This window comes from Alexandromys fortis, unplaced genomic scaffold, assembly GCF_014885135.2.
Source record: "Alexandromys fortis isolate MF-2015 unplaced genomic scaffold, M_Fortis_MF-2015_v1.1 scaffold_16, whole genome shotgun sequence".
NCBI classification, from domain to species: Eukaryota; Metazoa; Chordata; class Mammalia; order Rodentia; family Cricetidae; genus Alexandromys; species Alexandromys fortis.
Window position 1 is genome coordinate 4,444,230 of NW_026067893.1, and position 24,589 is coordinate 4,468,818.

A 24,589-nucleotide genomic window follows, 5' to 3' on the forward strand; every position below is an offset into this window, starting at 1 on the left:
TCACCACGAGGCTGTGGCCTACCAGTAAAGTTCAGGTGTCTGTCTCCTTTGGCAGCTACATGGCATCTCCCTGACTCCACCTACTTTTTCTCTATAGCTCTTCCAGCCTGGCCATATTCTGCCCTTCCATAGGCCAAAGCAGCTTTATTCATTAACCAGTAATAGCAACACATATACAGAAGGACATCAAAAAGTCAGATGTATTTGGTGCTGCCCTAACAGAAAGAGCTTCTCCAAAGACGATGAAGCTGTTTTGGAAACAAATCATGCAATGGGATTATGCATCCACAGGAGACTATGGGAAGCAAAGGGAGATGCAAAGAAATGCAGAGAACTCCATGAGCATCACAAAACAGTGAACCATGGTGGGGAGAACCAAATGCAAGGAGCATCCATCTGAGGCTGGACAGGCAGTTGCCAGGTTGGAGTGTAAGGTGTGAGTCCTCTATGCAAAGTCGTGGTTCCAGTTCTCTGTGACAGTTCCTGATTTCAGAAACACATATACTGGCCTCCAGACATGTGCACGTTGTTGTCTTGACAACAATCTGATTTTGACAAAGGCGACACCATGTGGACTATTGATGACATTTTCTCTAGGCACTCTGGGAATTCTAGAGGTGGTCTCCTCTTACACAGCTCAGGTGAGTGATATATGCCCTTCTTTTGCCTCTAGAGCCCTCCTTTCCTGTGCATAGACAATCATTATCCTTAGAAAGTACCTCGTGTACATCAAAATACCATCTGTAGCCCTTACCCTCACCCCCTTTCCTAAGAACCTTTCTGTGTCACACGTTATCATAGGGTCAGACATAAAAACATTGGCTGCTTCCTGTATTCTATGCATTGTGCTATGTGCTTGGTCTCACTTCACCCTTGGAGAGAAAGAGTAAACAGAACGATTCCTATCTAAGATGGAGAACAGGTTTGGAATGGTTGAGAGTCCTATGGGTTGTCTAATATGAAGCAGTGGAGTTGGGATTTGAAGCTGAGGTTGTCTGACACCATATGGCTTTTCTCGGCTTGTGTACTAGGAGAAAAGGGGATGACACTAACAGCTTCATCTCTGCACTAGTCCAGCCTTGTGCTTTGCTCAGCTTCCTTTCTGAAGCTCCTGGGCCTTGGAACAACCACTGAGTAGACCTTCTCCATTCCATGTGGGTGGCTCGGGAGATTAAATGTGTTATCAATACAGCAATCCTTAAGATGTACACATATTCTTGGAAACCTTATTTTTAGCCATGAAAAAGAGTGTCACCACAAAGCTTTTGAAGAAAGACATTGCAATCATTGCCAGTATGCCAAACTCTAAATTAACCCAGGCACAGTGTTCTTTAAGCACATTTGCTGAAGCTGAGGGGCAAATAATTTATAGTTGATTCTAGGTAACGGGCTATCACTGCGTACCGAGAAGCTGTTTTCTGTGACCCATATCTTTTTCAGCATAAGCTGCTCTTTGTGCCTTATGTAAATATTTGTGAAATTCATGCATGCTCAAGGAGAAGGCTGGCGTCCTCAGGCCAACCAAAATCACAACCAGCAGCCCAAAAGCAAAAGAATTTGTTTGCTCCATCTTGCCAGTACTTACGGTAGCTGGGGAGCAGGGCAGTCTGCAGGAGCTGTTCCCAAGAGTCTAAGAACAGCTCTATACACCCAGAAGAAATGCTTGAGAATCATTTGTTCCCTTCCCTACTTAACATCAATCTAGTTAATATTAATTGTGAAAGGCATTGCAGAAAAAATAAATTCCTTTAAAAACATCAGTAATGGGGCTGAAGAGCTGGTTCAGTGGTTAAGAGTAGCTACTGCTCTAGCAGGAAAGCTTGGTTTCCCGTACCCATGCTGGGTATCTTCTAACTGCTTTTAACTCCAGTTCCAGAGGAGCCAACACTCTCTTAAATGCACGTTTCCCTACTACATACACATTATTAAAGATGGAAACACTCAAATGTCAGTACGCATTGTGGAGATGAGTGGCCCCTCTTGTCTAGCAGTGACTGTCAAGGGGATTTATTCCAGAGACAAGAGAGGCCGGTGTCCCTGGGGTAACCTGTTGAAGGCTGCTGGTTTGTGTCTCTCTTACACTTCACAGCCTTCCACAGTAAGTTGCCTTGAGTTTAAAATTCCTAGGTAGACTCCCAAAATTCCTGGGCAAGGGCACCCCAGCCCTGAGTGCATTAATCTCCGGAGTCCTTTGCCAGTCAGTGTGGGGAGAGGGTGCCGTGCTAGTTCCTCATTGCTGTATAAGCACACCTGAGGCGCAACTGAAGCCAGCAAAGGTTTGGTTGCCTCATGTTCAGGATCTTAATCCACCAGGGAAGAAAAAGCAGAAGACTTCACAGCAGCACGAACACGCAGCAGGTCCTGTCATCTTGACACTTCAGAAAACACACAGCTGGAGTCAGCATCTTACCTTAAAGGTCAGCTCCTAATGCCCCTGCTGCTAGCTTGACTGCATGCCCCAAAGGCTGCACAGCCCTCTGAAGAAGCTCCACTTGCTGGAGACCAGGGGTCCAAATGCAAGAGTCTGTGTGGGCTTTTCACATTCAAACTGCAACCCAACAGACAGATAGGCAGGTCGCAAACAGTCAATACTCCCGGTGCTTCGATTGTCCTTTCTGGCTGTTTAACTTAAGAGCCCTTTAGAAACCATAGGAAGCCTGCTTCCTTGGAGTGTGAATTGGAAATTCTAGCAGTAGTGGTTGAACAAAGATTCCTGGTTTTCATCCCAGACCTTCAGAACTGCAGCGGGAGCACAGCAGGCTAAGGAACTGCTTCGGGAGTCTTCTATGAAGGTTCAGATACCCCAAAGTTTGGGAATCATTAAAGGAGCCATCTATCTGCAGCCCCAACCTCCTCCACCCTCACGTTCCCTCCATTTTTCTGGCGGCTAGAATGGAAAGTATTTCTTCTTATCAACTTGCCTCTGCCCCAGGCAGAGGGGCAGCCTCCATTTGTATTTAGAGCTGCGTAGACACAACTTCCTAGTTAGTTAGTTTAGCGGGTGCTTGCTTATCTTTTCTGGGGTGAGCATTATTTCTTGGTCACATTTGAAGCACACAACAACACAACATCTGGCAATGAGTTGGGTTAAAAATTCACTCCACCGGCCAGTCCCTGCAATCCTGGAAGACTTCAGTTTGACAACACAGGTTAGAAAACACGAACAAACAAAAGGTCTGGGGGCAGGAAGCGCAAGTGGGTGGTCTGTTCTTGATTCTCACATCATCAGGATTTCCTGCCACCACCGTCTCCTCCATATCACATCTTCATGTCACCGCCATCTTGGATGTCTACTATTTATTGTTCTTTATGCAAGCATCTCCCAAGCCCTCCACTCCCATCCTCTCCTTTCATCTTCATGTTACCTTCCTAGGAGGATGAGGAAACGGAGGGATCACATGAGTATCATGCGACCAAATGGCTCAGATGGAAGCAGATCTTAGATCAAACTCAGTCTAATTTTTAAGCATCTCAATGTTTTCTTGCTTTAAAAAAAGGTGACAATTTGTTGACTGAGATACGTCTTAAACAACCGAAGCAAAAACTAACAATGTAGGCCAAACCCACCCTGTCACTGACACTTCCTTCTCCTGTGCCTCCATCAGCCTCACGCTATTTGCTCAAGCCAGCCCATCAAAATTCAAGAAGTCCCCAGTCTTGTGTATCTGAGGCTACCACCCTTCCAAATTTATACTCCACAGGCACTGTATGGCTTTAAATGCTTCAATAATTTTACTGAAAACCGTGGTGGTGTATTTATAAAACATAAACTAAAACTAATGCCAAAGGCAGCTCATCTCATTGGACCACTGGATTTTCAGATGTTGGTCATATGTTATAGAGGGCTCTTCATGCATGGATCTACAAACTAATGGAGCTTCCCTGTTCACATCAATGTGAGGTGTTGGCTGGGAATCTCCAAGTATGTCTTTAGTGTGTCTGTGTTTATGATTTACAAATCCAAATGAATGACTTAATATCTAATGCCAGGCTCCTGAGGTCTATCAGGAAAGCGATCTGTGACCCAAGGTCACGCGAGCAAGGAGAGAGAATACATCTCTGGCGTAGGTCGCAAGGGCAGGATGAGAGGTGGGCGTGGAGGAACAAGCTTCCAGGCTTCAATGCGCAACAGCTCCTGCCTATATGTGAAGACACGTGCTACAACACTTCCTTTCTATTTAGGAAGACATCTCGACATCTGCAGTTCACATCCTCAGACACGCCGAGAGCATCCAGGTGAACCTACTGTAACATGCAGCAAATGCTTTGGAATGGAGACAGGTATAAGACATGAAACGCCTATATTATACAGGCCGTGGGGGCGGGGTGCTATGGCTTGAGTGTGACTTCAGCTCCTGTGCTGGAAGTCTAATTCCCAAACTGACATTCTAGCCGTATTTGGAGGTGGGGACCTTGGGTGGTTGATCAGTTGCTTTTCTCATCGCTGTGGTAACATACCAAACAGTAGCAATTGAAGAAAGCATGACTGTTGGTTCTGACTGTCAACGAACACCATGTAGAGTCACTGAGAAAGGAGTCTCAGTACGGGGTGTCTTGAAGAGATTGGCTACGTCTGTTAGGGGGTTGCCTTCTTTCTGTTAATTGTGGTGGGATGACTTCCCCACTGTGGGCAGACTACTAGATAAAGAGTGAGAAAAACCCCTGTTGAGTATGGGCATGCATCAATTCACTGCTTTCTGTGGTTGGCTGTGGATCTGTGACTAGTTGCTTCAGGTTTCTGTAGCCTTGACTTCCACACAACGATGGTCTGTACCCTGAGACTATGAGCCAGACGAACCTTTCTTCCATAAGGGGCCTTAGCCTGTGTGTTTTTTTCACAGAAAGAGGAAATTAAACAAAAGGATTTATTTTGGCTCACAGTTTGAAGACACACAGTCTATCTTGGTAGAGAAGGCATGGAGGCAGGGCCTGGGGTGGCCAGTACATCACATCAGCATTCAGAAAGTCAAGAGAGAAAACTGTTCCTCAGCCAGCTTGCTCCTTTGTTCCTTCAAGTCCACAGGACAATTTCAAATCCAGTTAGGCTGACATTGAAGATATTGCTGGAGGCCCATATTTCAGTGTAGAGGAAAACACTTACATAAATATGTGCTCCTTCAAGGTGATGAGCACACGGATCTAAAACCAGACTCTTGTTGAAGGAATCTGAGGTGATACATCTCAGGAAGTATCCCTGAGATGCTGGGACACTGCCCTTTGCCCTCCTGGCTTATTTCAGTCAGTCCTCTCCACTTCAGTATTTGCTGACCCAACCAACCAAAGATCAAACACATCTGATAGGCTGGCTAGTCTACTAGTTGACATAGCAAGCTCCAGGTTCAGCTGAGAAACTCTGCCTCTGTGATAGAGGAAAACTTCACTGTGGAGGTCCAAAAATGTGAGCCTGCTCCACCTCGTCTGAAGGTCAGGGAGTTGGAGTTGTTGATAACAACTGTGGCTACACACCCCAACCTAGGATGTGGTTACTTGATGTTTTGGACATTAAGATGGCCCATAGAGGTGCATCCTCTCTACCCTGACCGAAGGTCAGAGAATTCAAGCACACTTCTGCTCCTTCTTTTGAAATAGGAGGTATGACTTAGGAAGTGTCTGCTTTCAGGATACTTGGTCTAGGGTGGGTTCACTGCCTAAACAACAGAATGCTTTTCTCACAAATTAATGGCTTGATGTCTCAGAATACTGAAGCAAGTAACTGCTGTAGTTGTCCTTTGTATCAAGTTAAAGCAGGTTTTTGCCTTCTCCCCCATTTTATTGGGGGTATGAAAGCATATAGAAAATTAACCATGGGCAATTTCAGTATTCACTGGAGCTCCCTGCCGCTACTATCCTATGTTTCTGTTTTATTATTTTCACTTGCATCTTTGTTCTCTCTACTCATTTTTCTAATCCCCGTACCCCTACCCTGGCAAGTGGTATACTTATTGAAGCTGGTCTCCAACACTCCAGTGTCATGCCCACACATGGGCACCTACACATCCACAGACATGCACACAATATACAAGTACAGAAAAATAAAAATATACAGGGGATATGCACAGGCTTGTGTGCAAATACAATGTCATCTGATGGAATGTGGGCATTCACGGATCTTGGCACCCTGGGGGTCATCCTGGAACTAGTTCTCCCATGGATTCTTACATGAAGCACGATTAATAAAAACTCAGAGAGAGAGAAACTGGGGTTCAACCTGAAGGTCAGAAAAGCAAAACAGCCAGTCACTGGCTCTTACCTCGACCTCAGTCCAAAATGGTGATCTTAACTTCAAGAATGAGACTGTGACTGAGAGCTGTCTCCTCCTGTCTTATTCCCCTCTAAGGTGGGATTAAAGGTGTGTACCACTACTGCCTGATTTCTATGGAAACTAGTGTGGCTACTGGGATTAAAGGTGTGTGTCATCACTGACTTGTCTGTAAGGCTGGCCAGTGTGGCTGTTTTACTTTTCTGATCCTCAGGCAAGTTTTATTTATGAAAATACAGGTGAAATGCCGCTACACTTACAACTGTGGGAACCAAGATGAGCTGCTGCTGCAAACTGATGGCTACCACAGCTGCTCGCCTAGCACAGCTGCTCGCCTAGCACAGCTGCTCGCCTAGCACAGCTGCTCGCCTAGCACAGCTGCCTGCCTAGCACAGCTGCCCGCCTACCACAGCTGCTCGCCTAGCACAGCTGCTCGCCTAGCACAGCTGCTCGCCTAGCACAGCTGCTCGCCTAGCACAGCTGCCCACCTACCACAGCTGCTCGCCTACCACAGCTGTCCGCTTACCACAGCTGCCTGCCTAGCACAGCTGCCCACCTACCACAGCTGCCTGCCTACCACAGCTGCCCACCTACCACAGCTGCCCACCTACCACAGCTGCCTGCCTAGCACAGCTGCTTGCCTAGCACAGCTGCTCGCCTACCACAGCTGCTCGCCTAGCCCACTGCATTTTGGGAAAGGTCCCAAAGAGGAACAATCGGAGGGAGGGGTGTGCACCCAGGATACAAGCAGGCAATGCTTGGTCATGGGCAAGCCTGCCAATGAAATACGGCAGGCGATAGCTGCAAGAGACTGAAGGTCAGTCAGAGCCTGTGACTTTCCAGGAGATGCCACAGGCTTTCTCACAGAGAGGAGTTCATCTGCCTAAGGTTTTAAATGGCACATGCACAAATCCCACTACTTTATCTTGAAATCTGTTTTAAGCAATTCATAAACACAACGGGCTTATGATGGTTTACAGAAATGTGCTCAGGAATAGAGCTGAGGACAATCTGTGAATGTATAAATAGCCAACTGCTTAAATAGGCTGATGGCACCCTGAGGAAGAACAGGCAGAAATCCAGTTCTGCATGCATGGTGCCCACAGACGCCACTCAGAACACCGCCTCCCTCCTAACACCACACACGGCAAACTCAAGTGATGAAGACACAGGGCTCTCCTGCAAGGAAAGCCTGAGTTCTCCAGACCAATGAGAACTGGGAAGGACTGCTCCCAGCAGGTAAAGATGCTTGCTGGAAAAGCCTGGCATCTGGAGTTTGATCCTTGGAACCCAGATAAAGGTGGAAGGAGAGAACGGACCCCACAGAGCAATCCTCTGGCTGCCACTTGCACACCATGGCATGTGCACAACTCCCACACTAACAAAAAAAAAGTGCAGCCATAGAGTTATGAATGAACTTGGGTCCACGTGGGAGAGGATATCTCATCTTGATAAGCAAACTGTCTCTATGAGCACCCAAGAATGAGGATGCTTTCTTAACAGGGTTTAAGGAGTTGAAAGTACAGGTTGTAGATCCCTGAGCTAAATGCCTGGAATCGGAAGTGTTTCAGATTTTAGAATTTTAGGTTTGGGATTATTTGGATAGATTTTACTAGCTAGGGATCCTTAATCCTAGCGACCTCAAATCCCAGACTTTTTGAGTACACGAAACCATTTTGGAATATTTTAGATACTACACACTCAACCTGCAGTACCCACTGTTTGTAACCTACATAAGCAGGGGTCACTCTTCTCTTGCTATGATAAAAAATACCGTGACCAAAAGCAACTCAGGAAGGAAGGGTTCATTTTACCTTCTGGTTTGTGTGAGGCAGTGCTATAAACCCCCAAAGCTGGCTCCCTGTGGCATACTTCTTTTAGGAAGACTCTGTCTGCTAAAGGTTCCCCGCCCTCCCCTACCAGCACCACCAACTGGGCACCAGGTGTTGAAAACTACATGAATCTCTGGAGTTGTCTTTCATTCAAACCACAGCATTTGGAAAGTTAAAACAAACTATCTCCAGCTGCCTCTGAGAATCAAGTGATGCTTCTGCAATGAAAAGCAGAAAGTCAGCACTAGCAGTGGACAAGGATGGACATTGATGCCCAAAGTGGTAACGGATTAAACATCACTTATGTGCCTGTGGAGAATGTACTAGAGATCCAATCAGATGCAGAGAATCTAGATACTGAATAATGTGCAAGAGAAGTGAGCTTGGTGGTTGTGGTGCCTAATGAAACACGGGGACCCGCGAGTGTCTCCACTTGAGAGAGCACTGGCCCCATTTCTCACCATTTGATTTAGCTCGCTCATGAGCACAACTACAGATGTATAATTTCATTTTAGAAATGAACTTGGTTGTCAATAATTTGCAAAAAGAAGGCTTTACTTCATTAAAATCAATAAATAATCAAAGCTTAGCCCTTGGGATCATTTCTTCCCCTTTGGCAGAACTTATAAAACCAATGGCTAGGCCAATATGAACAGTCCATACACTTGGATGCCTATATTTCTACACTAGCCTACTTTGCTTACAACAACCTGTGGACTCTGGCAGCTGGAGGGTCATAGTCTCTACTTTAACTGTGACCATCTGGTGTAGTTTTGATGGCAGGGACCAGGGACAAGTTCTACAAGTTGGTCTTAAACAATTTGCTTTGTGGAAAGACTACTTTTACAACACTGATTCCCCCCAACCCAAATTAATAGGAGGTAATCCATCCCAAACGCTTTTACAGGTTAACCAGCACTTTTTATGAAACGATTTGACTTCTAGGCGATTGCACACTTTTTGTGCTCTAGCTTCAGAATAAATGTGTGTACTTTGTATGGAGACCAAGTCAGTAGGGTCATCTTCTCCATTTCCTAACTACTACTACTACTACTACTACTACTACTACTACGTCGTCTTCTTCCTCTTCTTCCTCCTCCTCCTCCCCCTCCTCCTCTTCTTCTTCTTTTCTTCTTCCTCTTACTCTTCCTCCTCTTCTTCCTCCTCCTCCTCCTCTTCTTCTTTTTTAATTTTCCCTAATTTCTCTGCCTGAAATAACTTCAAGAAGAAAGCAGTCAGGGCCAGTTAGGAGTTACTAAACCACATTTTAATTAATAAATAGGAACATTTGTTAACACTTATTAGATGGGAAAAAACAGAAATGTATAACGAACAAATTCTTAAGAAAACGGCGCCTTGAAAAGAAAGCGCCAAGACCTTTGCCCTAAGCTTCATTCGTAGAATCAGAGGCAACAAAAAATTATTCTAAAAAAACAAAAACAAAAACAAAAACAAAAAAAACCACCTTGGACTATTTGAAAGAATTCCAGATGCATCTGAAATACGAAAACATTATTTTGCACATGCAGTAGAAACAGATTGTTCTTCAGCACCTGTGTGGATGGTCTGGCGAGCGATGAACAGATAAACTGCTCTGCATACAGGGGGACTGATTATCTACGCTCACATATGGGCCACGGTCACACCCACTCCCTGGCTCAATAGCCCTTGCCCTGCTCTGCATCTCAGGGACCTCAGTCCCTGGGGGCCTCACTAGCTGCTTGCAAGTTCCTTGGAATGGTGAGGCGCTGGTGAGGACAGGAGGACAAGCCTGGGTAGGCCTGGGGATGTCTCAGCATCGGACTCAGCTCCGGCTCGGTTTCTATCTCAGACAGTGGCTTTGTCCTTGGCAGGACTCCATGCACCACAACCCTCCGCGGTCCTGGCTCTTAGGAGGCAGTGCTAACCCAGTTCTTACTGATGACCAGGGAACCAGCCTCCTCTTGGGGCCTCAGGCACACACGAGGCAGATTGCTACTGCTTGGCTCTTTTTCTTAATCACCGTCTTAAGTGAATTCCCCATTGAAGCACCTAGAATGGCTGTTTTTCTAGACTGAGTCCTGCATCCTAGAATATGAACTGTTTTCTCACTTCCCTGGGAAGGTCTGCATAAGAATCTGTCCTAGCCAACTCTACACAACAGCCACGTTTTCCAGGAGAGGTCGATGAATATCATAGCTGTATTTGTTTGTCAAGAACTGGAATTCTCTTGGCCAAGTTTGACTAAGACGTTGGCTTTCCATTAATGCCACCACCGAGTTTTCTCTAGAGGTCATTTTCATAGATAGCATTTCATCACTCAATGTGATGACCAGGTAAAAGAAATATGAACAAGAAATTAAACTTAAAAGGAAAGTGCAAAACTATCCAATGAACAAAATTATTAAACAAAAAAAGTCTAGAAACCTAGAATATCAGACATTACCAGAAAATTTCCTCCTGCTGAATCAACATACTCTCCTGAAATTAAATCTCTTTAACATTTCTGAACATTCAAGAGCATCAAAATGATTAGAAAATCGCAACTGGACTCATCAGTGAGTGACGGCTGGTCCTCAGCTGGAAGGGATGCTCAACGGCCGGCTGAAGAAGAGTTCTTTGGTGAGCATGGAGACCATACAGGGGATCTGCTTCTTCTCGTTGAAGCGGGGATCATCACTCTGGGACTCGAAGTGCCTGGCCACCATGTCGTTCACCCTGGTCAGTATCTGCATGATCTCCAGCTTTTTGCCGTGCTCGTTCAGCATGGAGCAGAGGGCCTGCACAAACCAGGAGCCTTTTCCTGGGTTTCTCCATGAGTAATAGCCTTCAGCCAGAGAGGGAGAGGAAGGGAGAGAGAGATAGGATCCATTAGTCAACCCTGCTAGCTGTGCCACCTACTGGGAAGAATGGACTCTCAGCCCAATGGGACCTAGGTGGTTGGAGACCATTTCCCTCCCTCCTGCAGCAAAGTCACCAATGCACAGGCTGTGTGGAGATCAAACATCTTGGGTGTGAAGTACCACATGAAGAGGCTCAACATGCTTTGGATATCCAAGCATGGAAACCAATCACAGACCATGTTACTAAAGACCAGTGATGGCAGATATTGCCACAGGATTTCCTGTGTCTGAAATACCTGAGACACCCAAGAGTGAGCTATGTGGAGAGACCCTAGGGAAAGTGAAGGATGTTTCACAGCTTTGCAACACCTCACCACCCTCTTGGAAGGAGTTGAAAGCTTCTAGCCCAAGCTCAGCAAACAGAGTTATAAGAGCTGCAGAGACTTTTGAGGTGTGTGTTCACTGTTGGGAGACACAGAATGAAGGGTAAATGCTATGGGAGAATGCTCTTGTATACTGTAAAGATTTGTCACTCATACTGGTTTAATAAAACAGTGATTGGCCAGTAGCCAGGCAGGAAGTAAAGGCAGAGCAACCAGACAAGGAGAATGCTGGGAAGAGGAAGGCAGAGATGCAATCACAAACCAGATGCAGAGGAAGCAAGATGAGAATGCTTTACTGAGAAAATGTACCAAGTAATGTGGTTAAACATAAATAAGAATTATGGGTTACTTTAAGTTGTAAGAGCTAGTTAATAATAATTCTCAGCTAATAGGCCAAACAGTTTATAATTAATACTAGCCTCTGTGTTTTTCTTTGGGACTGAACGGCTGCAAGACTGGGCAGGACAGAAACTTCTGTTTATGGGTAAATCCTGTTGGAAAAAAATGCAGAGGCAAGTATTGCGGGCTACTTTAGGGGTGGGGACAGGGAGGTTCCTGATCTGGGATGGTAGGCATTGTCAGGCAAGAAATGTGCTTCTCATAGACCACACAAAAGTCTCTGGGAAAGAAATCTGACTCTCTGGGTTTTCCTGGGCTTGGACCCAAACGTCCTAAAAGGAGACCTAGGTGCTGAGACGGGAACATCTGACACAGAGGAGCAGATCCCCAGGAAGCCAGGAGGTCACAACAGAAGATAGCTCTAGTCACCTGAACAATGCAGAGGTTCACCGGACTCTTATCCCTGTCCATGGCGCCCTCCTACTGTGATTTCCTGCCATTGGCTCTAGGGGAATCTAAAACTGCTTCTAGTGCACTTTAGCATGGCTGGCGAGAACTCCCACCTGCATGTCCAGATGGCTACGTGGGAACCCCAAGAGGACAGAGGTCAGAGGACCCAGGCCTAGAGAGTCAGTCACCACCCCGCCTCACCAGGTCACCATGAAGAATGAGATCTAGAAATTAACGCAATAAACATGGCGTTTCAGCCATCATCTTGGGATGGACATTCTGGTGAGAGGAGTGTTTTTGTTTGGGTTCTTAAACAGTGTCCACCATGCGGTCTAGTGTCTCAGTCTAAACCGCGAAGCTACCGGACTGTGGGCCCTTCACCCAGGAAGAGGGAGGAGTGCCTGCCTCTCACTGACAGCAAGAACCAACACAAAGCTGTATTCAGTTCACACGATGAGTTGTGTTGACGCGCCATCCTGACAACTGGTCCAGATCCCGTCACCTGAGACCTGGGTCAGCGTCACTATCATCCTTATCACCTAGTGAGGGCGTAAGGCTCAGTCAGCAGGTGGTCACACAGTAGCAAGCTGCAGTGCAAACTGTCCTTAGAATGCTTGACTGCCCTGAACACACTGGCAGCTGCCAGCCTCAGCCAGGAGCCGGGTGGTGTAGTCACAACTGCATCCGTATGGAGACAGGGTCTCATTCAACACAGTGGCCTGGTAAGGATGCACTACTATCTCCCTGGGCTTGAGCTTGACCTTTGAACTCTAGGGGCTCCAAAATAACTATCTGAAAGTACAGACACCATCTTGGGACTTTTTCCTTGTATTTCTTTATCAGGGCAGAGTTCAGGCTGCTTGGCAGCGCACACAGCCCACAGTAGGCTCCTCTGTGTACTTCCATGTTCTGACGCATGCTGAGCTATAGACCAAACCATGCACTGTGAACATGTAAACCTTGTTTAAATGCCAAGGTCCCAGCCTCCAGCGTGATAGCCTTCATGGAATTGAGTTAACAAGGTCAGGAGGGTAGGCCCCCGGCCCAGTAAGGTTAGGGTCTTTATGAGAAGATATGATGGAGCGCTTCCTCTTGTGTTTTCTCTGCCATATGAGGAAGAAGGAAGGCCATTTACAAAGCAGGAAGAGTCCTCCTCTGAGACCGGTTGGTTGTGGAATAGGTGTCTGCTGACACATCCATGACCCGTTTGGTCTCATGTCTGGCAACTACACTGGGCATTTGACCTAGAACAGAACGGTGACGGAACTCAGGAGTCAGTGATGGCAGTACCATGGAGGAAAGCCTTCCTTGTTGGCCCTGGAGGAGTCTGCCCTCTTCCTCCAGAGCCTCAAGACTTTCTCTAAGCCTCTCCAACTCCACCCTGGGTTTGTTCACAACGACGCCTGCCAATCCTCACACTGCCAACCTCCCAAGAGAAGGGGGACCAACGTACGTTCTCTTACAATGTTTAAAAGTGTGACGTCACCATCTTCACAGAAGCCACCCATAGAGCCTGCCAGATACACCGACTTATTTATCGTAACTAACACCATGCCTTTGCAAAAGTCCTACACAGCCTGGGAAGTCTCTCTCAGCGAGGGTCTGTGCCCAACAAAGAAAAGGCTTGTACCGAACAGATGTGGGTAAACACAGGGCTTGGTAAATAACAAGAAGCCACACTCATTCAGGGCATTGTGTGGTACCTGCCCTGATCACAGCACAAATGATCCTGGTCTGAGACACTATACAGAGCATCTGGGTACTGAAATTTTACCCTGGACACATTTTTGAGGCTCACCCAAGTTCAATTAATTTTTCAACTGCTAAAGCAACAATGACTTTCTCCATTACCTCACAATTATTATAAGGATGACAGGGGGGAATGGTTTATAATTATTCAAAATGACATAATTTTTATCATAATGTAGTTACTTATATGTATTTATTGCTTATTGTGAAAGTCTTGCTATTATTATTAACCCTAGTAAGTAACACAAAGGGACAGAAATCCACTTTCCTGGGGAGAGGAAGGAATTCTCTGGTAGGCAGAAGAATGGTCCTCAGAGATGGACACACCTAACTCTGGAACCCGTGACTAGGTTTCCCTACATGATTAAAAGGGCTTTTCAGATGTCATTAAAACAATAGACTTGAAATGGAAAAACAGTCCTGGGTTGCCCAGGCAGACCCAGTCGCAGAGAGAGGAGGAAGGTTGAAGGGAAAGAGCGTGTTTGTGGGGTCGGTAGAGAAGACGGGGGGGGGGGGGGGGGGGGGGGGGGGGGGGGGGGGGGGGGGGGGGGGGGGGGGGGGGGGGGGGGGGGATGACAGAGAGCAGGGCAGAGAGACCTGAGGTGTCTGGCCTTTGAAGAGAGGTCACAAACCAAGGGATAGAGGAGGTTCTAACATGCTGGGAAAAAGAGGAAACAGATCTCCCCCTGAGCTTTCAGTGGAGAGGCAGCCCTGCCGATTCACTTTGGGGCTCTGACCTCTAGAACACCCAGATAATGTGTTTATGTGGCTCGAGTCATTTTGTCCGGGAAAGAATGGGCAACTGCCTTCCTACACGCCTGGGCATGAGAGGAAGTGCTCCAGACGTCAGAACATTTGTGTGGGTTTGACTGGTTGAACAATGTTTTTTTTTTCCCCTTCTTTTTTGGGGGTGTGTAGTATGTATATGTGAATGTGTATGTGCTTGTGTGCACCTGTGTGCAGGCACCTGTGTGCAGGCACCTGTGTGCAGGCACCTGTGTCCATGCTGGGTGTTCTCCACTATCGATCCCCACTTTATTATTTGGGACAGAATCTGTCACTGGATTTGGAGGTCGCCAACTCAGCTAGAGAGGCAGGCCAGTGTGCCTCCAGGATACTCTGTCTGTATACCCAGGACTGGGGTTCCAGCACACATTGTTATGTCTGGTTTTTATATGGGTGCTGGGGATTCAATCCTGGGTCCTGATGCTTGAACTGCGAGCAGCTGAGCCCGCGCCCCATTTCTGACAAGCAAGTGTGACATCTGAGATGCTTCCGAGTCCAAACTTCTGGGCATGATACTGATTCAGTTCCAAATTTTCCAACGTTTTGGGTTAGGGGGCACTAAAACCATAATGGATTACTGTGGGAGACTAATACAGCCCTCATGCCTTGATGTCCATGGAGGACCTTGGATTGGTAAGGCCAGCAGACAGTAGATGGGTACCTGGAACTGTGGAGTAAGCGAAGAGAAAGTCAGCTTCCACTGGGATCTTGTGCTTGGGACTGGCATCTGTTTCAGTTTCGTTGATAGACCCAGAGTCGGCCTGAATCCCGTCGTCCAGCTTTGTCCCTCGGCAAGCCTACAGCATATCAAAGGAGAGATCACACCAGGGCTGGATCTGAAACTGCATGTACGGCTCCCTGCGGTGCCCTAGGAGCTCAACGGCCAGCTGATGAAGAGATAGCCACGCGGCCTGAGTCAAATCACAAAGCGAAGCTCAGCAACCCCTTCCAGAAATGAAGCAAGCGCCCGTGCCAACCCTTTCCAGGCAGAAAGCCCAGCTTCAGTTTGCACACCGCACAGAAACACACCACCCCTGGGACTATGTCACTGCTCCCCATCCCAAATCACCTGGATGAAGAAGAGCTTGGGCTTTTCTAGCAGGGTTTTGCACCGATCGCCCCTAAAATGATCCGTCAGATCCTTTATCGGTGTTTTATCGTCTTTCCCGTAAATTAGATTCTCTTCTCCGTGGCTGAGCAGGACGCAGGCGAAGCAGGCTGAGTTGCTGTGGTCCTCCTCGGAGGCTGCAGGGAAGCAGTGTCAATACAGAAGGCGCTAGGGCTGGGGCCCCAGAAACAACTGACTGTTTAGGGCCAGGGAAGAACACAGTATCCCCTTCTCAAAGGACTGGGCTGGGTCACCTCCCTGAAGAGACTGGGAACTGCTGGGGAGAATTCTAGAATTTCTCTTAGACAGAACCCAGGCACCAAAACAGCTATTAAAGGACCCTGGGGAGCAGAGGAACATGGCGGCACTGTGGGCTGATTCTGGGGTGCCGGAAAGATTAGTTAACCTCCATTTTCTTGTCTGTCTATAAAAGAGGTGGTTATGGTGGTTATCAAATGAGTTCCTATTTATTGGGCACAGGGTCTCACGGTGTAGCTCTGGCTGGCATGGAACCTGCTATGTAAACCAGGCTGGTCTTGAAATCAGCCTGCCTCTGCTTCCTGAGTTCTGAGATTAAAAGTCTGTTCCACCACATCCAGCTACAGTTACTATTTTAAAATTGAGATACATAAGAAGCATCATGAAAGTATTTGTTAAAGAAAGGAAAACATTAGGCCAAGTAAAATAAGCCAGTCATAAAAAGGACAAATGCTGTAGGATTTCTATAGGTGAGATACCAAAATAGAAAGGAAATTATCAGTGGCTGGTGGCNGCGGGGGGGGGGGGGGGGGGGGGGGGGGGGGGGGGGGGGGGGAGGGATGGCGCGTGGTTAATTGGCAGGTTGCTTTGGTTATGGAAGATGAAATGAATCCTAAATGTGACTGCTTAACTCCACTGAATCGCTCTCTTTAAAATGATTAAAGCAGTGACTTTGTATTACACATAATTTGTTACAATAGTAAACAATATATATATCTGAAGGACTCTAAGTCAGCGTGCCACAGACACACACATACATCCATGTCTATAGCTGCACTAGTCACAGTAGCAAGGGGACAGAACTAGCCCAGCAACAGAAAGCACATAAGGAAAACGTGGCCCATAAGCACAACAGAATTTTGTACAGCCGTAAAGAAATCTGAAATCATGACATCTACAGGAAAACAGATTGAAGCAGAAATGACTGTGTTAAGTGAAATTAGCTAGCCTCAAATGCAAAGACCCTGCGTTTTCTCTGGTGTGTGGAACCTAGCTTTGAAAGTATGTAAACACATATGTGTGAGCTTACATATGTATGTAGGTTATAAAACTAGAAAGGGGATCACGAGGGGAGTGGAGACGTTAATGGGAAAGGGTCAAGGGAATACATGGGCTAAGAAGGCGGGAAGAGGGGGCGAGGCACTGGAGCAGAGTGGGGAGCTGAATGAGAACAAAGCTGAATGACACACACACGTGACACCTATTGCTCTGCATGCTAAACTAGAAAGTTAACAGGAAAAATATCAGATGGCCGTCAATCCAGGAATCAGGAAAGAAGTCAGAGCACACAGCTGACTGGCTTCAGCTTATCCATGGCCACGACACTAACAACCTACTAGCTAATCCCAAATTAGCCATGGGGAAAAAGATTTAGAATTTCAGGGATATCGCCCCTGTGCTGGCACTTACCCAGGTACTTTAGGTGAGTCATGCATATTTTTAGGATTTATTTTATATGCAATTGAGTACAGGTGCCTGCAGAGGCCAGACAAGGGCATCTGGTCCTCTGGAGCTGGAGTAATAGGTAGCCGTGAGCCATCCAACACAGGTGCTCAGACACAAACCCAGGCCCTCTGCAAGAGCAGTATACACTTTTAATCACCGAGCCATCTCTCTGGCCCCAAGTCGTCAGCTCACAGGAAAATAAGAAAGGCTATATAAAATATTTCTTTTCCAGATATGTAGTTAAGAACCGCTGAGCCCTCTGATATGATTCCAGGTTCAGAACATGCACCTGCCCCAAGTGTGAGAGTACCCCAACGGTGTCCTTTAAGGCATGTCCAGCCCACGGCTTGTGCAGCAGGACATCTATGAACCTGGGCTCAACGCTAAGTGGGAAACTTACCTAACACGTTATGATCCTTCTAGGACTGACTCTGTAACTCTACATGGTCCATGAGCATGAACTTGGCGGGTGTCAGTGTTATGTCACCATGTTCAAAGGCCTGGTGTAGAGTAAACACATCTCTCCTAGAGACGGGCACAGCGCTGAAAGTCTGATCTGGCACCTAACTTACTCTCCGGTCTCTTTCTCCGGTCTCTCTCTCTCTCTGTCTCTCTCTCTGTCTCTCTGTCTCTCTCTCTCTTGTCTCTGTCTGTCTGTCTGTCTGTCTGTCTGTCTTCCTTTTCAAAGTCCACCCACACAAACAATTACACCGTGGCATATCTATACGCAACATTCCAGAGCCCAGGTCCGGTTCCTCCCGGCACAGCGGGTAGGACGGTCAAGGGTAGCTCGCACTCACCTTTTCTAAGCAGATTTTGCATCTGTGCACAAGAGCAGTCATTGTAGACGACTACATCAAATCCCAGGCTTCGGAAGCACTTGAAGAGGGCCTCTGCGTCTTTGTCCGTCCCATTCCGGACATCCATACCTGCGGGGGTGAAGCAAGGAGTGGGGGTGAGCGATGCCGAAGGCAGGTTCCCATAAGGTCAGGTGCAGCATGCGGCTCCAACACCTGGTGCTGAAGCAGAAAACACCTTCCAACATCACATCTTCACTGCCTTACTGGCACTAGAAGCAAACTCAAGAGGCGGGACTCAGCCTCCACTCCACAGGCGCTTCCTCATGGTAAGCGAAACCACATGGGTCTTGGGATGGCCGGTATTGGCTGCCAATGTCATATGATCTAGCCTCACCCAAGTAAACAGTCCATTTTATCACAGCAATAGGAAAAGAAACCAAGACAGTCTCCTTGATTCTTAGCTATAGCACACGGCAGTCCTCCAAGACGGAAAATTCTCTGCACCCTTCTCTCCTGGAAATGGACAACTAACCGCCGGCAGAGGGCTTAGCACAGCGCTCTCTGATGAATGTCTCTGGTGCCATGTGAGAAAGTGGGAGGATGGGGAGAGGCTGGCCCGTCCCTGACACTCACCTGTTGTTATGTCAAAGTTCTTGTTGTTTATGATGATGCATTTTCCCATCTTCTCAAAATTCATGTTGTACTCGTAAGCGGGCTCTCGGACCCGGGTGGTCTTGACTGGGCATGGAGAGACATTTTTCTCCTTTTTCTTCTTTGACCTTGGGTTAGAGAAAGTCGGTTAGAGGCTATGGAAGCAGTCTGGGCAGTTGTGCACTCAGGGAGGCCTTGCTTTGTGAAGAGAAGACCCAAGGCGGCAGACAGTGCTGTGTAAGTGTCCCGTTTCAACGGAGTAAGGAGAACGCAGCTCCCAGAGTGGCCAGCATGGAACACGGATGGCTCAGCACCTGCCATGAACTCGTGAGGCCCGTGGTGACCTAGTGGGGCGTCCACTGGATACCAAATTTACACAAACCTCACAGCAGAATAACTGCCCTGGCTCAGGCAACGGTTTACTAGAAGACAGGGCTACCCTGTTTATCACATCCCAGACAGCAAACAGCCCACAGTCCTGTTTACAGTAAGTGGCTGAACTGAGCAATGTTCCTGCAACAGGGACAGCAGGAAGCACGAGAACGGAAGTCACAAACAGACACAGCAAAGAGCCAATACACAAAGGGCTGCGCCGATTTAAGCACCTCCTACTGAGCCTGGAGAGCTTTTGAAACCAGAGGACCTTAAAGACCTCCAGGGGTGCCAACGCTATTTATTTACTTTAAAAATGTGTCTGTGAACGTGGTACAGGCATGATGCCAGGTGCCTTCCCTCCACTCCTTTCCATCTTTTTTTTTTTTTTTTGACAGTCTCTCCAGGAATGTGGAGCTTGCTGTTTTAGCTAGACTGTCTCGACCCCCAACTAGTACTGGGGTACAGACACGTGCTGGGATGATACAGCTGAAGGAGTCCAACAATGCTGTCTCATGCCACAGATGCAGAGAATTTAGTAGTCGCTCAGTGCACAAGCTGCTGCTGAAGATGTGGGGATTCCTAGAGAGCTGCTGCTCCCCAGTCCACCCTGGGAGCCTGAGAACCGTGGTCCCAGGATCCACAAAGGAATCTGCAGCAGCAAACAGCACAAAGCATCTCCGCAGTGAGAGAGAGGGACAAAGGAGCAAGGGTGAGCGATCTCACCTCTTCATCCTTTTTACACCAGTGCTATAAGATGCTGCCCTTCAGAGCTGGGGTGAGGCTTCCCACTTCACCGACGGCAATCAAGACAGCTCTTCACAGAAGCGTGGTGATCAGTGATTTCTCAGGGGCTGCACACTGACATTCAAAACCACCCACCCACCACTGCAGAAGGGAGACAGGTGGATTTTCCTGAGTGTAAGCTAAGCGAGGTTCTGTGCGTTCAAGGACATGCTACAGGGGCTGGAGTAGAATTCATGTTCCCACTGCCACCTTCTCAGTGGTCCTACAGACGGTGTTCCCTGTGTGAACTAAAATACAGATGCAGGGTTTCCTACCCCAGGAACTTTCTGGTGTTCAGCAGATGTGCAGGAGGTGGGTAAGGGGTCCGATGCCCGTTTATAGGTATCACTAACAATAGCTAACATTTGTCAGTACCCATGGAGTTTGTTAAAACTCCCGGCTGCATCTCCTCCCTGAACCTTCAGTCAACTCATAAAGGAGGGCAGACACCATCTTGATTCTAGTTCTAGACGAATGATGGAGGCTGGCGTGGCTAGCTGGCTGGCTTGGGGAAGAGCGAGCACACAGGGGCACGCCAAGTGTGTGGCCTTCAGGTGTGTTACTCATTGGACAATGGTGACCCTCAGATGGAGGGAAAGCACTGACGGGCTTCGAGATACAGCAACTGAGTTACCTGTTCTCAGAGAGCATCCATGGTTCTAAGGATGATCTCTAGGCCCCAGGATTCACACAGTGGTGTGCAGGGGACCCTTGGACAGAGCCCACTAATTCCAGCTCCCTGGCCCCAAGGCTCGGTCAGCAGCTGGCTTGGGAAAATGGAGATGAGGAGGTTTGATTTTCTCAGTGGTAAACACAGCCCTTGTCGAAGAGGGTAAGGTGCCTGAAAGAGCTTTGAAACCTACCAAGTTCAAAACACACACAGCCTTCCTTTCCTTGTTAGCACCTGCTACCCACAGGCCAGGGGCTCCAGGGGAGCAGTGCACATTCCCAAGGTCATGGTCAAGGTCAAGTTCCGTTCTGGCTGGGTGTGACTCCCCCAGAGAACAGCCTCGAGGTGTGCACTTTCTCTAGTAACGCCCTCTTGAGCAAACACTGCCTTTGATATTGAAATGTAGGGCTGGACTCACAGGCCTCTCAACTTCCTTTTGGGGGAAGTTGGGGTGTAAGTTGTAGCTTTTCTTAAACCGGATCCCTAACTCAGTTACCTCCTCAACAAAGGCAGCCCTGGGACTGGCTTTATACAGCATTTTCTGTGACTTCTTGGAAAAGACCAGAATGGGAAGAAAATGAGAAAAGTTTAAGGCAGCATAGGAATCTTAGCATATTAACCTTATTTTAGGGCACAATTCCTGCACCCTAGAGTAAACAGAAGGCCGTCTCGGACTGTAGCAGGACGCCCTACAGGCTGGAGAGCACGGCTTGTTCAGGACAACCTGAACAGGCACACTTAGAGAGGCACAGATCTACTTCTATCTTCTTTGGCAAGAATTTCTATGTTGAGGGGCTAGCGAGATGGTTCAGCAGATAAAGGGCAACCCGAGTTCAATCCCTAGACTCCACGTGGTGGGAAGGAAAAAGCTGACTCCAGGAATTTGTTCTCTGATCTCCACAGGCCACAGCATGAGCATGCATGTGCACACACATGCACAAGATGCAGAGGTGACCCCTCACCCTCACCATACACTGTACATACAAATGTAATGTAAAGACCCCAACAATTTCTAGGACAACAGTCATGTCTCAAACATGCTGTGGCTCTTATACTTTAGTTGTCATTAGTTCATCCCTAGTAACATGTAAAACAAAACCAGCAAACATCGTTTGTGAGGATAAAGGGTTGGAGAGAATGTTACATGGGAAATCAAAGGCCTGTGCTTCTGTAAAAATAGAACCTGGAACATTACCTCATTATTTGAAAAGGTAGCTATTAACTTATTTGCTTAAAAAACAAGGAACAAGACTGGGGAACAGGGACACACGCTGTAAAGACAATAATGCATGGTTACAAAAAGTACCTAAAAATTGAATTGCAAATCATGTACAGTTCTTATCCCTGGGCAGATGCCCCAGAAGGGTGGCAGGAACAATTTCCCTCCCCAAACCTGCCCCTAAATTGAACTCCTCAACACTTTAAACTCACATTTGTGTGTGTGTGTGTCTTTGTGTGTGTGTGTATGCGTGCACTCTATGTGTTTCTCAAGGACTGAACTCAGGTCATCAGGCTTGGTGACAAACACCTTCACCTACTGGCTCACTTCATCAGTTATGAAATTCTAGTTTTCAAAATGAAGCCAAATCTCCTCCTCTTGCTGTTTTGGGTCAGTCCACATTAATGGTTCCTTGTAACTCAAATAACCTTTAAACACCAGCTCTGCCCTGACCACAGATGTATACCATCGAATTTACCTTCTTAAGAAGGGCCGGTTGTGGGCAAGCAGAACTCTGGGATCAGCTTAGAGCACAGAACACAGAAACAGTGAAAAGGAGGAAGGGACTGTTTGAGAAGGCATTGAGACTGAGCCAGGAAAAAAGGGAGGGGCAGCCAGGGCTCAGTGCACACAGTGACATCCGCATGGACAAGTGCGAGACCACCTCCTGTCATCGAAGAGCTCAGCAGCTTGGGGCACCCTTTTTTCTGGGTTTCTCTCCTTTTAACGCCCATTATCCCTTAGAAACTGTGGGGGGAGCTGCCATATTGGTACACATTAATTGCTCAGCCTATCCCTCGACCATTTAGTGATGGTCACGGAGTCAGTACAAATGGCAAAATGAGAATTTTCAGGCCATGTTTCAACATGTGGCCTGAGAAGCCAAAAGGATGAGCAGGCCAAGAGAGGGCAGAGCAAAGGCAGAGGAAAAATGAGCAAAGTTGAAGAGGGTGGGAAGGTGTTGAGGAATATTTATCTGTGCTGTGAAGATGTGTCTCTGCCTAAGGTGCCTTACAATTGGCTCAATAAAAAGCTGAATGACCAATAGTGAGGCCCAAGGATATAAGTGAAACTTCCAGGTAGAGAACTCTGGGAAGAAGAAAGGTGAATTTCACCAGCAGACTTGGAGCAAGTCAGACACGAGGCATTGAGGAAAGATAATAGTCATGTGACATATTGTAGATTAATAGAAGCAGGTTAATTTGAGTTATAAGAGCCAGCTGGGGACAAGCCTAAGCTAAAGGCTGAGTTTTTAAGTCTCTGTGTTGTTATTTGGGTGCTGTTGACTTAAAGATAATCCAACAAGGAAGTCTGCTACATTTGGCACCTGATGTCCAACATGTAAATCTACATAACGCCTGAAAAAGCTGAAAAAAAAAAATCCCAAGTACCCCATATACTTAGTGCTAAGAAGCCCGGTTACCAAGCACTTGAATAAGGTTTATGAGTAGCAGGCGGTGGGAGACTCGGAAGAAACTCCTATGGTAGCACAAACCCAGGAACCTCCTAGAGCTGGAACAGACAGACATGCTTCAGGCTAGGGACACAGGCATTAGTCTCCACTCTCATAGACCTGAAAGGAACAGAGCCAGCATCAGGCCAAGTGCTAAGAAGAGCCATGGAGCAGAAAGCTGACCCGCCGCTTAGAAGTTTAAGGTTTGGCTCATGCAGTCAGAGAAGGCTGTAGACATGTACTTAGATGCTGAATGAAGAAAAGAAAATGAATATAGACAGTCATTGACAAATAAATAGTTTAAAAATAATAGAGTAAGGCCTTTAAGAGAAAGTAAAGTAATATAAAAACAAAAATCCATGGAAAGATGGGAAATACACAAGGTGTCTGGATCCTATATATTGTCTGGTTGACTTTACATTTTTAAATGCTAATGTTTTTTCCAATGGCTGCTGAGAGACACTGGATTATGGAAACTTTTAAATTAAACCAACCTCTATATTTTTAAAATGTGTAACTTCAGAATGAAGTGAGAAAATATGTTGCATTGGGGTACAGGTTTTTCTTTTGTTTCCACAGGAAACAAAAAAAGCTATGGATTTCTCCAAAATTAATAAAGACAGATTTGATCAGGGGAGACCTGAGAATCTTGACTACAGTCATGAAGAAAAAAACCAAGAATTACAAAACAGGTGATGTAAGCTGGTCCCTTGACATGGGATCAGCTTGGAGACCGGATGAGACATGATAAATCTTGTTGGCTACATGTCATGACTTATTATGACATGCCATCCTTTCATATGGCATGGAAAAAGGTTTGGTTTTACAGTCCAAATGGACTTATAAAGCTAACATATGCCTTTTATCTGCTCAAACATAGAAAAAAATTATCTTTCAAAAAATCTTTAGCTGACTTGTGCACCCCACACATTCCATACTTGTGTTAATGCAGATGTGTATGTTACCTATAAAAGTTTGTGTGTTTTCAAATAAAGACAAGTAGCCCAGGTGATCCAGCCTCTCAGAATGCCTCTGTTGCAGTTTCCTCAAAATTCTGCAACATCAAAGTTGCTAGCTGAGGTGGTCCAGCTTCTACCACTACTCCAGCCAGTACTTCAGATAAGCCCTGCACAGTCCCATCACACAGAGTTTGGACAACAAAAAATAGTTAGATATCCCAGAACATGATTGTTATCCCAACTTTCT

General features: G+C 46.9%; 1 protein-coding gene across 3 annotated transcripts in view; it reads right to left on the minus strand.

Moving 5' to 3' along the window:
- Window positions 1-9,336: 9,336 nt before the first annotated feature.
- Casp7 (caspase 7) overlaps window positions 9,337-24,589 on the minus strand; it is a 37,810-nt gene continuing 22,557 nt past the window's right edge. For all 3 annotated transcript variants that reach the window (XM_050149764.1, XM_050149772.1, XM_050149759.1), the window contains exons 3-7: window positions 18,866-19,011; window positions 18,233-18,361; window positions 15,690-15,865; window positions 15,282-15,417; window positions 9,337-10,897 (exon numbers count right to left, since the gene is read on the minus strand). In XM_050149764.1, coding sequence (XP_050005721.1) covers window positions 10,647-10,897; window positions 15,282-15,417; window positions 15,690-15,865; window positions 18,233-18,361; window positions 18,866-19,011 — 838 coding nt within the window. In that variant the 3' untranslated portion in view covers window positions 9,337-10,646. The remainder of the gene's footprint in view (window positions 10,898-15,281; window positions 15,418-15,689; window positions 15,866-18,232; window positions 18,362-18,865; window positions 19,012-24,589) is intronic.